The 13353-nt window shown below is 41.4% G+C and overlaps 1 protein-coding gene across 8 annotated transcripts in view; it reads right to left on the reverse strand.

The window, feature by feature from the left end:
• The window catches only part of AGAP1 (ArfGAP with GTPase domain, ankyrin repeat and PH domain 1), a 450161-nt gene that overhangs the window by 55943 nt on the left and 380865 nt on the right, over positions 1–13353 (reverse strand). For all 8 annotated transcript variants that reach the window (XM_077272354.1, XM_077272355.1, XM_077272357.1 and 5 more), the window contains one exon: positions 3763–3924. In XM_077272354.1, coding sequence (XP_077128469.1) covers positions 3763–3924 — 162 coding nt within the window. The remainder of the gene's footprint in view (positions 1–3762; positions 3925–13353) is intronic.

Raw genomic sequence — 13353 nt, forward strand, 5'->3', positions numbered from 1 at the left:
CCAGCGATCAAACAGCGACACTGCAGCGATCGGCATCGTTGTCGCTATCGCTGCAGCGTCGCTTCGTGTGAAGGTACCTTTAGACTGACAGTTTACTTATTGGGTTCCACCTCTGGTGGGATTACATAAGCTAAGGGATAGAGGAGACAGAGGCCATTTTCAGGCACCCTGAGATTGTGCTGTAGGGGTGCTAAATCCGTAGAAGCGCGGCAGCGCGAAACGGCCGTCGTCTTTTGGATCCACTGTTCTCCCTATATGGTCCTGCTATTTATATGATGCCAGAATAAAGACTAAAAAAAGTTAGCGGAGGGTGAATGCTCCTCTTCTTCTATACCAGTATATTTGATTGGACTTACTTTTTACTTGAATGAGCACCCGAATTCCGCTATTGGCAATATAACGCAAAGTCAGCTGTGATCAGTATGTTCTGATTATCTAGCGTGCTGTTGGTGCGGACTCAATTTTTTCTCTTTTTTTGTTAAAAAATAAAAGGGTTTGTGAAGAAAGTACAGACATGTGAAAGATTAGAAAGAAGTAACAGAGGTGAATACATACAATGCAACCACATATATTTATACATGTAAATGACGCCTTAGAGGAGATCTCATTTACATGTATAAATATGTGTGATCTGTACAAAACACTGGCACATGACTTATTCCTTCCAAAGACCACACTGAGGACTTGGGGGCACTCGTTACGGGTGGAAGAAAGGAGAGTCTGGCAGCTAAACAGGAAAGGGTTCTTTACAGTTAGAGCAGTCAGACTGTGGAATGCCCGAACACAGGAGGAAGTAATGTCCGACACTAACAGCTTTTAAAAAAGGGCTGGATGATTTCCTTGATACACATAGCATTGTGGGTTCTAGTTATATAAGTGATGAAATGTACAATTGGTGGAGAAAGGTTGAACTTGATGGACCTAGGTCTTTTTACAACCTACGTAACTATGTAACCTGTACCAGATCTGGATAGTAAATGGTCACTTTTGCACTCATGGATCGTGTTTAAAACCGCAAACAATTGATGCAATAAAAGACACCAACACATATAGAGTGGGAGAGGAGGACAGGAGAACATGACAAGAAATTCTTGTCTTGGGCCCAGCAAATCTTAAGAATATTCACACTGTTCTTTGTGTAACACTGAAACACATCGCATTCCCAGTATAATACAAAAACACCCCAGTTGATCTTTAAAAAAATACACACACAAAGACACACAATGTCCTATGTATAATAGACAGACACTCCGCTCCATGTATAATACAGGTAGACATGCTGCTTGGTATACAATAGATGTAAAACCTCTTTGTGTATGACATAGATACACAAGAGGAGAACAACTGTGTTTAAAGGGTTTGATAAAGTGCACATTTTAAGGATATTGCTGCTTTCACACAGATGCTGCGGTTACTGGTTCATCTATTTCATTTATGCTACTAAAACCATCTTGGCCCTTTAAAAATGCAATTGACATCCTTGAATTACCGGCTCTGTATTCCTTGTAATGCAATTACGTTCTCTGCCATGGTGCAGTTCACCGTGGCACCTCAGAACATGTAGAGGAATCAATGAGTGTCACACTAGTATTTCTGTTATCTTCTTACTCCATAATTAAGGAAAATCCTGGATGGTCGTGTACAGGTGCGCAGTGACCACACAGGATGACCAGGTGCAAAAAGCCAAGGACATGGGACTCTGCACATCCTATGGCCACAGACAGAATTAGCAGATCACATTTCAAAGGGTTAATTAGAGGGCTTTAAGATTAAGACATAGCTGTGATCACTGAAGCACTGGATCCTCTGCAGATGGCACTGGCCCAGATGAGATGTGGGCCAAGCACGATTTACAGGATCATTCTGGATGGAAACTGTGTATCTATCTCTGTATGCCTATCCTTGGAGTAGCCATATTGGGCAATTAAATAGCCACATTTTTTCACCCTGAACTGGTGTGCTGCCTTTGTTTTTTGTCGGTATCCGTGGAGTAGCTAGAAGACCTCTCTATGAAATGAGCATTTCCATCTTATTAAGTGATACCATGTCTGTAGCATGAAGGGGCCTCAAGCCGTAGTCATGGGAATAACCCTGTATTGCTTGGCTTGCAGGTTGCATAAATGGAGAATAGAATCCCAAGTCAGACCATGTACCAAACAGCAGTGGGGACGTAGCATGGGGTACAACATGGGCACTGGTGGCAAATACTGGGATAAACTCACTCTCGAGAATGTTAGGTTTTCAATTGCAGACCACCACTAATAAGAGGTTAATGAAACATCTGAGTAGTAAATTAAACTTTTTTTCGACCTCTTTAATAACGGTGTATCCTGAGCATGTGAACTTTACACTGCGTCACCCAACACCCAAGTCAATTTATTTAAAACTGGTTCATATTATGAGCCGGATCCAGAAGTATTGATAATTTATCAAATCATTTATTAGCAGGTGCAGACAAATCTTCACATTCAGTGACGCCTGCTTGTGAGGACAAAATTGCTTTCCGACAGGTCTGGAAAACCCCCCAAAACAAAACAATTTCCAGGTCTCACCTCCTGTTATACATGCATTTGGTGGCAGAGATCTTCCATTAGCTGATAAATACATGGGGCAGGAGCCTGGCTGCGACAGCATCTGATGCTACCTACCCCATCCGAGGTGATCACAGACCGACCACTCCCGATAATCAGAGAGGACAAGCTACCTTCAGATGATGATCTGTGGGTACTACGTTGGGTAGGCCTGCTCTGACCACCGGTGAAACAAGTGCGCAATCTGTGGTTACTACTAGAAACAATAACAGTGAGGCTTTGCTGTGACTATTGGGGAATTAAGGATGGCCCTGCAATGACTACTGGGGAAAGGAAGACTGTGTAATAATTGCAAAGAAGGGAAATGAGGCCCTGCTGTAATTACTGAAGAAAGTGGGACTCTCCGGTGTCTACTGGATGGAAGCGAGTAGGGGTGGATTTACACTGGCCGATGAGGTTTCTAGGAATGCTTGTTCCCAATAATTGACCACTGTAAATGCTCCCTAAAACTCTGCAGTGAAGGATTAAGGACACTGCTGTGATCATTTCTTAAGACACTGCCTGCCAAAACTACTGGATAGAAAGGGGCACACTGTTCTGACCATTGACAAGGGGAATACTGTGACTTCTTTGGAGAAGGGATAGACAGTGGTTGCATAGACAAGAAGGATTATAATTTATACTAGGTTTTTTTTTTCCAATAATTTTTTACTGATTTGCAGATTTTGTAAAATTTCCAAATTGCATAAGAAGCTTCTTTGCTTTGAGAAATGTGTTGTGTTGACAGCAAGGTGAATGTGAAAATGTCAATTTTCATGTGACATGCACTAGATAGCTATTTAACTATTGTCCAAAAGTCTTCATTAAAAACTCCCTATCGTATGCACCCTTGGACCAGCCAATGAGTGGGGAAATCTGCTGTCAGAGACATCTATGCGATCACAGATGATGAGTATTGGGCTACGCTGTACACATTCGGACATCAGTGAGATTGTGCAGAAAAGTATATTCTCAGTTTGAGGGAGTCGTACATGGATACAAAATGAATGGGTAAATGTAAATGTTTTGGAACCAACGACTATACAGAGTAGTGAGGATGTCAGTAGTGAATTGGAATGATCACATGCAGCCTGCCATACAATTCCCATATTAACCCTCTACTAAAGTATCAAAAGAGTGAAAGTCAACACATTTTACAGACAAACCGCTGAGCAATGAGCAGTCACCTCACCTTCAGCTGTGCTGGAGAGGCCATCAGCCTTGAAATTACTAGTACTCTTCTTCCGGCGGTGTTTCTTTCGATTTGCGTGTGGTGATGGAGGTGGATCCAGTTTGGGACTGGTGGTACTAGAAATGCTGGGACTGGAACACACGGAGTCACCCAGGCCGGTGTCTGTCATAAAAACACAGAGGATGCTTAATGAAAAAGCAACTACTACGGCACACAAAGACTGACCCTCACGGTATATAGTGTTATAGATACAGAAGAACATCGTTTACATTAAATCAATTTAATAAGTGCATTTGTTTTACTAATTTGCATTTTGTTTTTCAGTTCTGTTGCAGTAGCCATTTTTAACCACAAAAAAAGTGCAGCTGTATTTCTTGGAAGGTTTTAATTCGCTTTTCACGAAATTATGAAAACTAAAGAAAAACTGGACCCACTACTCATGAGGAAAGAGAGTAAAAGATAGATTAGTTTACGCTCGAAGTAGTAGGCTTTACCGTACCACAACAATTAGGTGTCCTCTCACCGGGACGAATTGTGCAAACACTAGGCACAACACTACAGTGCGCTGTTTGGTCAGTAGAATAGTCAAGGAAATATGTTGTTGGCAAACAGGTCCATCAGCCAGTTCCACAATGGAGCTTCTTGTAAAGGAAAAAACATGGGGGGAATATTCCAGCTCCTGGTAAAAAAGTATTTTCTTTACTCCACATGAAAATTTTAAAAGTTACATTCAAAGCAGACGTGTACAAAACTACACATTTCGAACGTGCTCCAACGTTTTGTGTCAGCTTTCACAAAGAACGTTGGCGTATGTTCGAAGAGCGTCGCTTTGCACGTCTGCTTTGGATATAAGTTTTAAAATTTTCATGTGGAATAATGGAATGAAGAAAATGCTTTTTTTTTTCTTTTTAACTAGGAGCTGGAATAATCCCTCCATATTTTTCCTTGTCGGACCATGAGAGGTTGGATGGTGGTTTCCATGCACACTGGACAATTACTTTTGGGTGAGCCGGCATAACCTTTTTTTTTCCAATTACCATACCTGCTTGGAAAACCTGAAAGTAGTATAAGAATTCTGGAGAGTTGTGGCAGCTGCAAAGAGCTTTATTGGATTTACAGAACATTCAACCTTATACTGGGGTCTTCATCAAGACTGACTGGGGTTCTTCAGTGATGTCCTTCCTCACGCCCCGAGGAAGGACATCTCCGAAACGCGCGTCGGGGTGGGTCTGGAGCGGACGCTCTCCCCGCATCGTCAGCTGGCAAGGTATTTATCTTGGGTAAATTGTTGAGATGTGTATTATCTGTTACCTATCTCTGCGGGCTCTGGTTATAGACTTACTACGATCTGTGTTTACGTCTATGGAGTGCGCCGTAATTAATATTACCTTATATTCCCTGTGTACTTTGCCTGGCTGCTGATGTGGGGTGTGCGTCTTGTCTTTATGTGTACCATGCATTGTGTTTGCAGTTTTTAACCCACTATTACTTTTGTATTCCTTGTTTTGTTGAATTTACATTTAATAAAGATTCTGTTATTCTTCTCTGGACTTTTTTGCACCAATTTGTTTGTGTTTTTTCTTCACCAAGACTGACTGGGGTTCTTCAGATAACAGTAATAAGAGTTATGCTCATCAAATGTGCACATAGTATGTTGAATTTTTCACAATACTACACTCTGCTCACAGCTACTTCATGATTTCAATTATCAAGCAACCAGGATATGAAAGTTGACATAGTAATTTGACTTTACTAAATAGCACTTCTTTTTGCATGCAAATGTAAGTCTAGGATGAAGGCCTCCAACCAAGAATCCAACACAAATGTGAAAGCAGCCACATACATTTAGACTGAAGTTGGCCAAACCTGCCAATATTTGATCAGCTGACAGTCTAATGTGAACGAGGACATAGGATTTTGGGATAGACAAAGATTCCGTCTGCTGAATTTCAACAACTGATCCTTTTATCCCTGGACAAAAGCTAAATCGAAAGGAGTCTGGCAGTGACTCTCTGATAGAGAACACAGGAACGCTCAGCCAAGCGATCCAGTATGTAAGAATGTCAGGAGCGGTCGGCCAAATGACCATAAGGGTCTTAAAGCTCTGCTTACATCAGCTTTGGGGCCTCAGTTTACAACGTAACCCAAAACACTGTGCCTATAAATGTCAGGAGGGATGACTGCTTAGAACCGTTCTCTATAAGCCAGCACAGAGAGCCATCAAAGTGGAAGTGCAACATCACATTTTCCCTGTCGAAAAAGCTGATCGCAGGGTGAAAATCCTACAGCCAGACCTGTGAAGATCAGCTAATCATTGGGCCGACTTCTATTTAAAAGACGGGGTTGTGTTCATTATACAATTCATTTAAGATGGCTATAAATTTTGCAATTTTTCAGAATGAAAAGACAATCAGAACAAGTATAGGAGTTTGTCTGGGGACATGATCGGAACTTCTGAAGACCATGATATTTTCTGACAAGTAGTAAAATCTTCTGATGATACATTACATGCACATAAACTAAAACTTGAACGAATTAAGATGTCTTTGTTATATTGTCTTATCCGCTTGTATCGCTCTACTGGTACGTAGCACAATACGGCTAACTTGCATATTGTGGTTTTATTCTTAAAAAGATCTTACAGAACAGATAAAACGGATCTATGAAATAGCCTGATTCTTCAGGGAAAGAAAAAGGGGATACTGAATGTGTCTAAGACACAACAGATACAGAAGAATGGAACAGCTTGCTCATAAAACAATGAGAAGCGAATAGAAAGAAATAGGAAAAAGCTGACAGATATATAAAAGATGCGGAGAGGGAGGGGAAGGAATGGGGAGACGTGGTCCATCCAGGCTGTGCCGCATCAGTTTTTTATGGATATCATCTCACACCCTCCATCCTGTTTTACTGCCATTGTAAGAACGTGTTACACCCTCTCCAAAAATATACCCCTCTCTCCGGTGGGCCGCTGCTCCACGCAGTTCAGTGTTAGTGATGAGCAAGTGTAAAATAACATTCCCATAAATTCAGTGCAGGGAAATGAACCCTCCAAATGATCACTGCCGTCACTGGCCTGTGCTCAAGGACACACATAACTTATTATACGCTCCTTTAGCTGGAGCTCAAGTGGAAGCTGTGGCAACTTATCTCAGCTGACAAGATACCACATATTGCACGGCATCCCACCTAAACCATAGGCTGTGTTCTGCCCAGGATGGCAAACAGCCCTAATATGCAAAGGGCACATTACAGGAATATTGCTCTTTAGGCTGCTTTCACACTGAATCAGCAGTAGATCTTTATCAGAACGTTTCTAGCGCATACATTACACGTATCCATAGACCCTATTCACCCAACGGAAGACAAATGGACCCATTAGGGATATGTGGGAAAATTAAGGTGGATTCCGCATCCAATAAAGATCAACTTGCTTTATTACATCATCACAAATACAGAAGCAGCAGCCCTGGTATAGATCACTTGTCAAGGTAATACAGCATTGTGCAGACCGCCGATCAAATCATCTACACATATTGGGCAGCACGGTGGCTCAGTGGTTAGCACTGCAGTCACATCCCACCAAGGGACAACATCTGCAAGGAGTTTGTATGTTCTCCCCGTGTTTGCCTGGGTTTCCTCCAGGTTCTCCGGTTTCCTCCCACACTCCAAGACATACTTGTGAGTGATGATAATGTCTGTGCCGTGCTGTGGAATATGATGGCGCTATCAAAGCAAAGCATAATAAAAAAAAAGTGTAATAATTTCCACCAATAGATACATTTCTTGTAGCAAACATGTCATAAAACATTATCGAAAGCGTAAGTAATAGCAATAGTAACGCAGTCCTAGCTTCCTATATTCCACGTGTGCACATGCCTTCGCGCTTGCAGAGGCTGCTGTGTTCTTTTAGCTGTATACTACGCAGTCATAGTAGCTTGGCACCTGTTCACACTTGCTTTTATTTGGGCTTTTGTAGTATATGGTTAGAGGTTGTGACTGCCTTCATATTTGGCCGAGCTCAAGGCTTTATTTAGTTAGTGCTGGATCGTACCTGCACTTTAAATTTAAATGCTTTTAGCCAAGGAGAGAGACATTTGATGCCACACAAAACCTAATATTTATCAAAGTAAAGTACGCCTTGTCGCGGCTGGTGGGCTCTCATGAATTGGCCAATTTGTGCGCCAAATATCTTCCTTTTGTAAGTATATTCTATATAGCGGTAATGTCGTCCAAATTTCATACACACCATGCTTGCATCCAACTTAGTGCTTAAAAAAGCTGTTGTATTCTTTTGTTTATGTATCCACCAATAGACACAATTTTTGTAGCAAACGTGTCATAAAACATTACAAATATCAATGCTATTAACCTCTTAATGACTCGGTCAATTTTAACCTTCCTGACCAGGCCAATTTTTTTAAAATCTGACCAGTGTCACTTTATGTGGTAATAACTCTGGAACGCTTCAACGGATCCCAGTGATTCTGAGACCAATTTTTAGTGACGCATTGTAGTTTATGTTAGTGGTGTATTTCGGTCGATATATTTTGCCTTTATTTGTGAAAATGTCAACATTTTAGAGAAAATTTTTAAAAATTTGCAATTTTAATACTTTTAATCTTTATATCCTTAAACCAGTTAGCCGTGCTGTACAAAATAATTAGTAACATTTCCCACATGCCTATTTTACATCTGCATCATTTCTCAAATGTCATTTTATTTTACTAGGGTGTTAGAAGTGTTAAAAGTTTAGTAGCAATTTCTCATTTTTTTTTTCAAGAAATTTACAAAACCTGTTTCACTTTTACAAGGAATACCACAAGAAAATGAACCCCCTTCTCCTAAGCACGCTGATACCCCACATGTGGCCAGAAACCTCGGTTTGGACACATGGCAGGATTTAGAAGAGAAGGAGCACCATTTTAATTTTAGAACGCAAATTTAGCTGAAATAGATTGTGGGCGCCATGTCGCATTTACACAGCCCTTAAGGCACCCAAACATCAGAAAATCCCCACAAGTGACGCTATTTTGGAAACTACACCCTCAAGGATTTTATCCAGGGGTTTAGTGAGCATTTTGAACTCACATGTACTACACAGAATTTAATAACATTAGGTCGTCATATTGAAAATATTCATTTTTTTCCCATCATAATGTTGCTTTAGCTCCAAATTTTTCAGTTTTTCAACAGGCAACACGAAAAAGTAGATGCAAACTTTGTAACCCTCTTTCTTCTGAGCCTGGTGATACACCACATGTAGTCAAAAAGTTCTGTTTGGACACATGGCAGGACTCGGAAGAGAAGAAGCAGAAGCGACATTTGGTATTTGGAATGTAAATTTGGCTGCAATAGATTGCAGACTTCATGTCTCATTTGCATGGCACCTGAGGCATAAAAAAACAAAAACAAAAAACAAAACAGAAACCCCCCCACAAGTGACCCCAATTTTAGAAACTAGACCCATCACGGAATTTATCTACAGTTGTGGCCAAAAGTATTGACACCCCTGCAATTCTGTCAGATAATACTCAGTTTCTTCCTGAAAAAGATTGCAAAAACAAATTCTTTGGTATTATTATCTTCATTTAATTTGTCATAAATAAAAAAACACAAAAAGAATTGTCCTAAAGCCAAATTGGATATCATTCCACACCAAACATAAAAAAGGGGGTGGACAAAAGTATTGGCACTGTTCGAAAAATCATGTGATGCTTCTCTAATTTGTGTAATTAACAGCACCTGTAACTTACCTTTGGCACCTAACAGGTGTTGGCAATAACTAAATCACACTTGCAGCCAGATGACATGGATTAAAGTTGACTCAACCTCTGTCCTGTGTCCTTGTGTGTACCACATTGAGCATGGAGAAAAGAAAGAAGACCAAAGAACTGTCTGAGGACTTGAGAAACCAAATTGCGAGGAAGCATGAGCAATCCCAAGGCTACAAGTCCATCTCCAAAGACCTGAATGTTCCTGTGTCTACCGTGCAGTGTCATCAAGAAGTTTAAAGCCCATGGCACTGTGGCTAACCTCCCTAGATGTGGACGGAAAAGAAAAATTGACAAGAGATTTCAACGCAAGATTGTGCTTATGTTGGATAAAGAACCTCGACTAACATCCAAACAAGTTCAAGCTGCCCTGCAGTCCGAGGGTACAACAGTGTCAACCCGCACTATCCGTCGGCGTCTGAATGAAAAGGGACTGTATGGTAGGAGACCCAGGAAGACCCCACTTCTTACCCCGAGACATAAAAAAGCCAGGCTGGAGTTTGCCAAAACTTACCTGAAAAAGCCTAAAACGTTTTGAAAGAATGTTCTCTGGTCAGATGAGACAAAAGTAGAGCTTTTTGGGCAAAGGCATCAAACATCGAGTTTACAGGAGAAAAAAAGAGGCATTCAAAGAAAAGAACACGGTCCCTACAGTCAAACATGGCGGAGGTTCCCTGATGTTTTTGGGTTGCTTTGCTGCCTCTGGCACTGAACTGCTTGACCGTGTGCATGGCATTATGAAGTCTGAAGACTACCAACAAATTTTGCAGCATAATGTAGGGCCCAGTGTGAGAAAGCTGGGTCTCCCTCAGAGGTCATGGGTCTTCCAGCAGGACAATGACCCAAAACACACTTCAAAAAGCACTAGAAAATGGTTTGAGAGAAAGCACTGGAGACTTCTAAGGTGGCCAGCAATGAGTCCAGACCTGAATCCCATAGAACGCCTGTGGAGAGATCTAAAAATGGCTGTTTGGAGAAGGCATCCTTCAAATATCAGGGACCTGGAGCAGTTTGCCAAAGAAGAATGGTCTAAAATTCCAGCAGAGCATTGTAAGAAACTCATTGATTGTTACCGGAAGTGGTTGGTCGCAGTTATTTTGGCTAAAGGTTGTGCAACCAAGTATTAGGCTGAGGGTGCCAATACTTTTGTCTGGCCCATTTTTGGAGTTTTGTGTGAAATGATCAATGTTTTGATTTTTGCTTCATTCTCTTTTGTGTTTTTTCATTTCTGACAAATTAAATGAAGATAATAATACCAAAGAATTTGTGTTTGCAATCATTTTCAGGAAGAAACTGAGTATTATCTGACAGAATTGCAGGGGTGTCAATACTTTTGGCCACAACTGTAGGTGTGTATTGAGCATTTTTAACCTAGAAGCGATTCACAAAACTAACATTTAAATGTAAAAACAAAAAATATTTTTTTCCACTAAATACTATTTTAGCACCAAATTCACAATTTCCATGAGGGGTAATAGGAGAAAATGGACCCCACAGTTTGTTATGCAATTTTTATCTAGCACGGCATTACTCTATATTTGGTTGTACACTACTGTTTTAGCACACGGCAGGGATCCGATGGGAAGGAATCTACTTGGCTTTTAGAACTCAGATTCCTTTTGAACAGATTGTGGGCTCCATTAGCTGAGCCCTCCGAGGTGCCACATCAACAGAAAATCCCCACACGTAACCCTATATTGGAAACTTCACTGGGTTGTCCAGTCAAAACTGATAAGTCTGCAGTCACTCTGTGTACATTGTTAATGGGGCTCTCTTGGCTACAGTAATGCTAAACAAGTGGCTGCTTACTGCAGTTTAGGCACAGTGGGGCTCAGAAGGACTGGGGCATGTGGATTTGGAAGTTCAGATTTCACTGGATTATATTTGGGCACACGGGAGTCATGTCACTTTTCCAGGGTCTTTGTTCTACCAGTAACGTGGGAACCCCGATATTTCCAGTGACAGATCTGAGTGGAGGGTGGATTTGTTCAGGAAATTCAGGGTTTTTACTGGTAACATTTTAGGGTACATACGGTAATATTTTTTGATCGCTTCCGGTATAAGACTGGATCACATTCTTGTGTTCTATGCTGAGCACTTAAATCTGGGTTTCTGTGTAAGGCTTCTTTTACACTTGCCATGATTTTGCGGCCTGTATTTGCAGCCCCAATAGATTTCTATGGGGCTGCAAAAACGGGCCGCAATAATTCCATGGCGCGCCATGCGCCGCATGGCCGTGAAAAAATATCGAGCATGCTCAAAATTTTTCACGGCTTACGGACACAGACCCCGTTGTTTTTGCGGACCGACGTTTTTTTCCCCAATACTTTTGCTATAGTATTGGGAACCTGGAAAACTGCGATCCGCAAGTTTTTTTGCGGTCCATTATTGCGGCAGACCTTGAAAATTGCGACAATACGGCCAGCAAAAAAGACCCGCAATAACAGGCTGCAAAAAACACGGTATGTGTAAAAAGAAGCCTAAATACCACAAAAATGCAATTCAGATCCCCTCATAAGTGAGAGGTTCCGTCGGCGTTTTGCCTGAATCACTGCTTCAGGGATTTACACAGAAACCCCGAGTTTTTAATGGCAAAATGGCTTTTCAGGATTTTTGTGTGACTTTTTTGTGTTTTTATATTTAACTTTTCTTCACTTTTTCACTAAGTCCCAATGTGGGACATGTATAATTTTTACTCCGATTGCGGTCCTCATGCACTGCAGTACTCGTTTACTGCAGTGCCTGAGACCTGTCAGTGAGTCACTGACAGCCTGTGAGATCCAGATGACCTCAGGGCACCATGGAACGATCGCCACACACGATTATGATTGCGGGGGTTCGATACTGCCATAGAAGGTCTTTTAATCACGTAGATACCGCTGTCATGATTGACATTAAACGCGTTAATTGACCCCGATTGGCTCCAAAACCATTCGGGGCCGATAAGGGTGTCAGCTGTCAAAAAACAAATATACCATAAAAAAAATAAATATTTATATATTTTCTGGTCCAAGTCTAATTGAGTAACAACACTATATAAACAAATAAAGTTGGACTATGTAAGGAAAATGACACTACCCAATGAAAAACATACCAAGGCTGAAGATTTCCATCTTGGTCATGAAGGATTTTGATATGCTCTGGTAGTCGACTTACAGTAAATATTTCAGGGTAATATCTTGTTAAGTTACAAAGCAGCAGAGCACAAAATCTTTTTTGTGGAAAGCAAGAGTCATTTTATCGGGACTCAGTCAGAACAGAATGACTGTTCAAACTAAGTACCGCCACTCGGTGATTCACGGCGGAGACAATGAATTACAGACACCATCACACCTGCTTGTTTTCCCTCAATCTCCACCTCCCTCTTCTTTGATTGGCAGTTCTGTCTTCATAGAGCCAGAAAGGGGCGAAGGTGGAGGGAAAATGAGCAGGTGGAAAGATGTATATAGAGGATTGGCCCCTCTGTGAAGCACCGAGCGCCTGTACTTGGTTTGAACAGTCATTTTGTGCTGATAGAGTCCTTTTCAGGTTGTAGGCTTCTCTACCTTACTGTATTAAGAGTCCACTGGTTCAGAAATTGGGCTCTATTTGTTTGGATTTTGTGACAAAATCCTCAGACTGTAAACCTGGCCTAGAGATATCATGTCCTATCCGTCCCGGCATAGGTGTTCCCAAACAATGAATGATTGAGAACATTTAAAGAGAACCTGTCACCGGAAATAATGCTATTAACCTGCAGATATTTGGGCCGGAGGCGCGGTTACAGCAGCCCCTCTGTATTCTCAGTGCGGTGACTGAACCAGCAGAGTCCCGGCCT

Source organism: Ranitomeya variabilis, chromosome 7 (assembly GCF_051348905.1).
Source record: "Ranitomeya variabilis isolate aRanVar5 chromosome 7, aRanVar5.hap1, whole genome shotgun sequence".
NCBI classification, from domain to species: Eukaryota; Metazoa; Chordata; class Amphibia; order Anura; family Dendrobatidae; genus Ranitomeya; species Ranitomeya variabilis.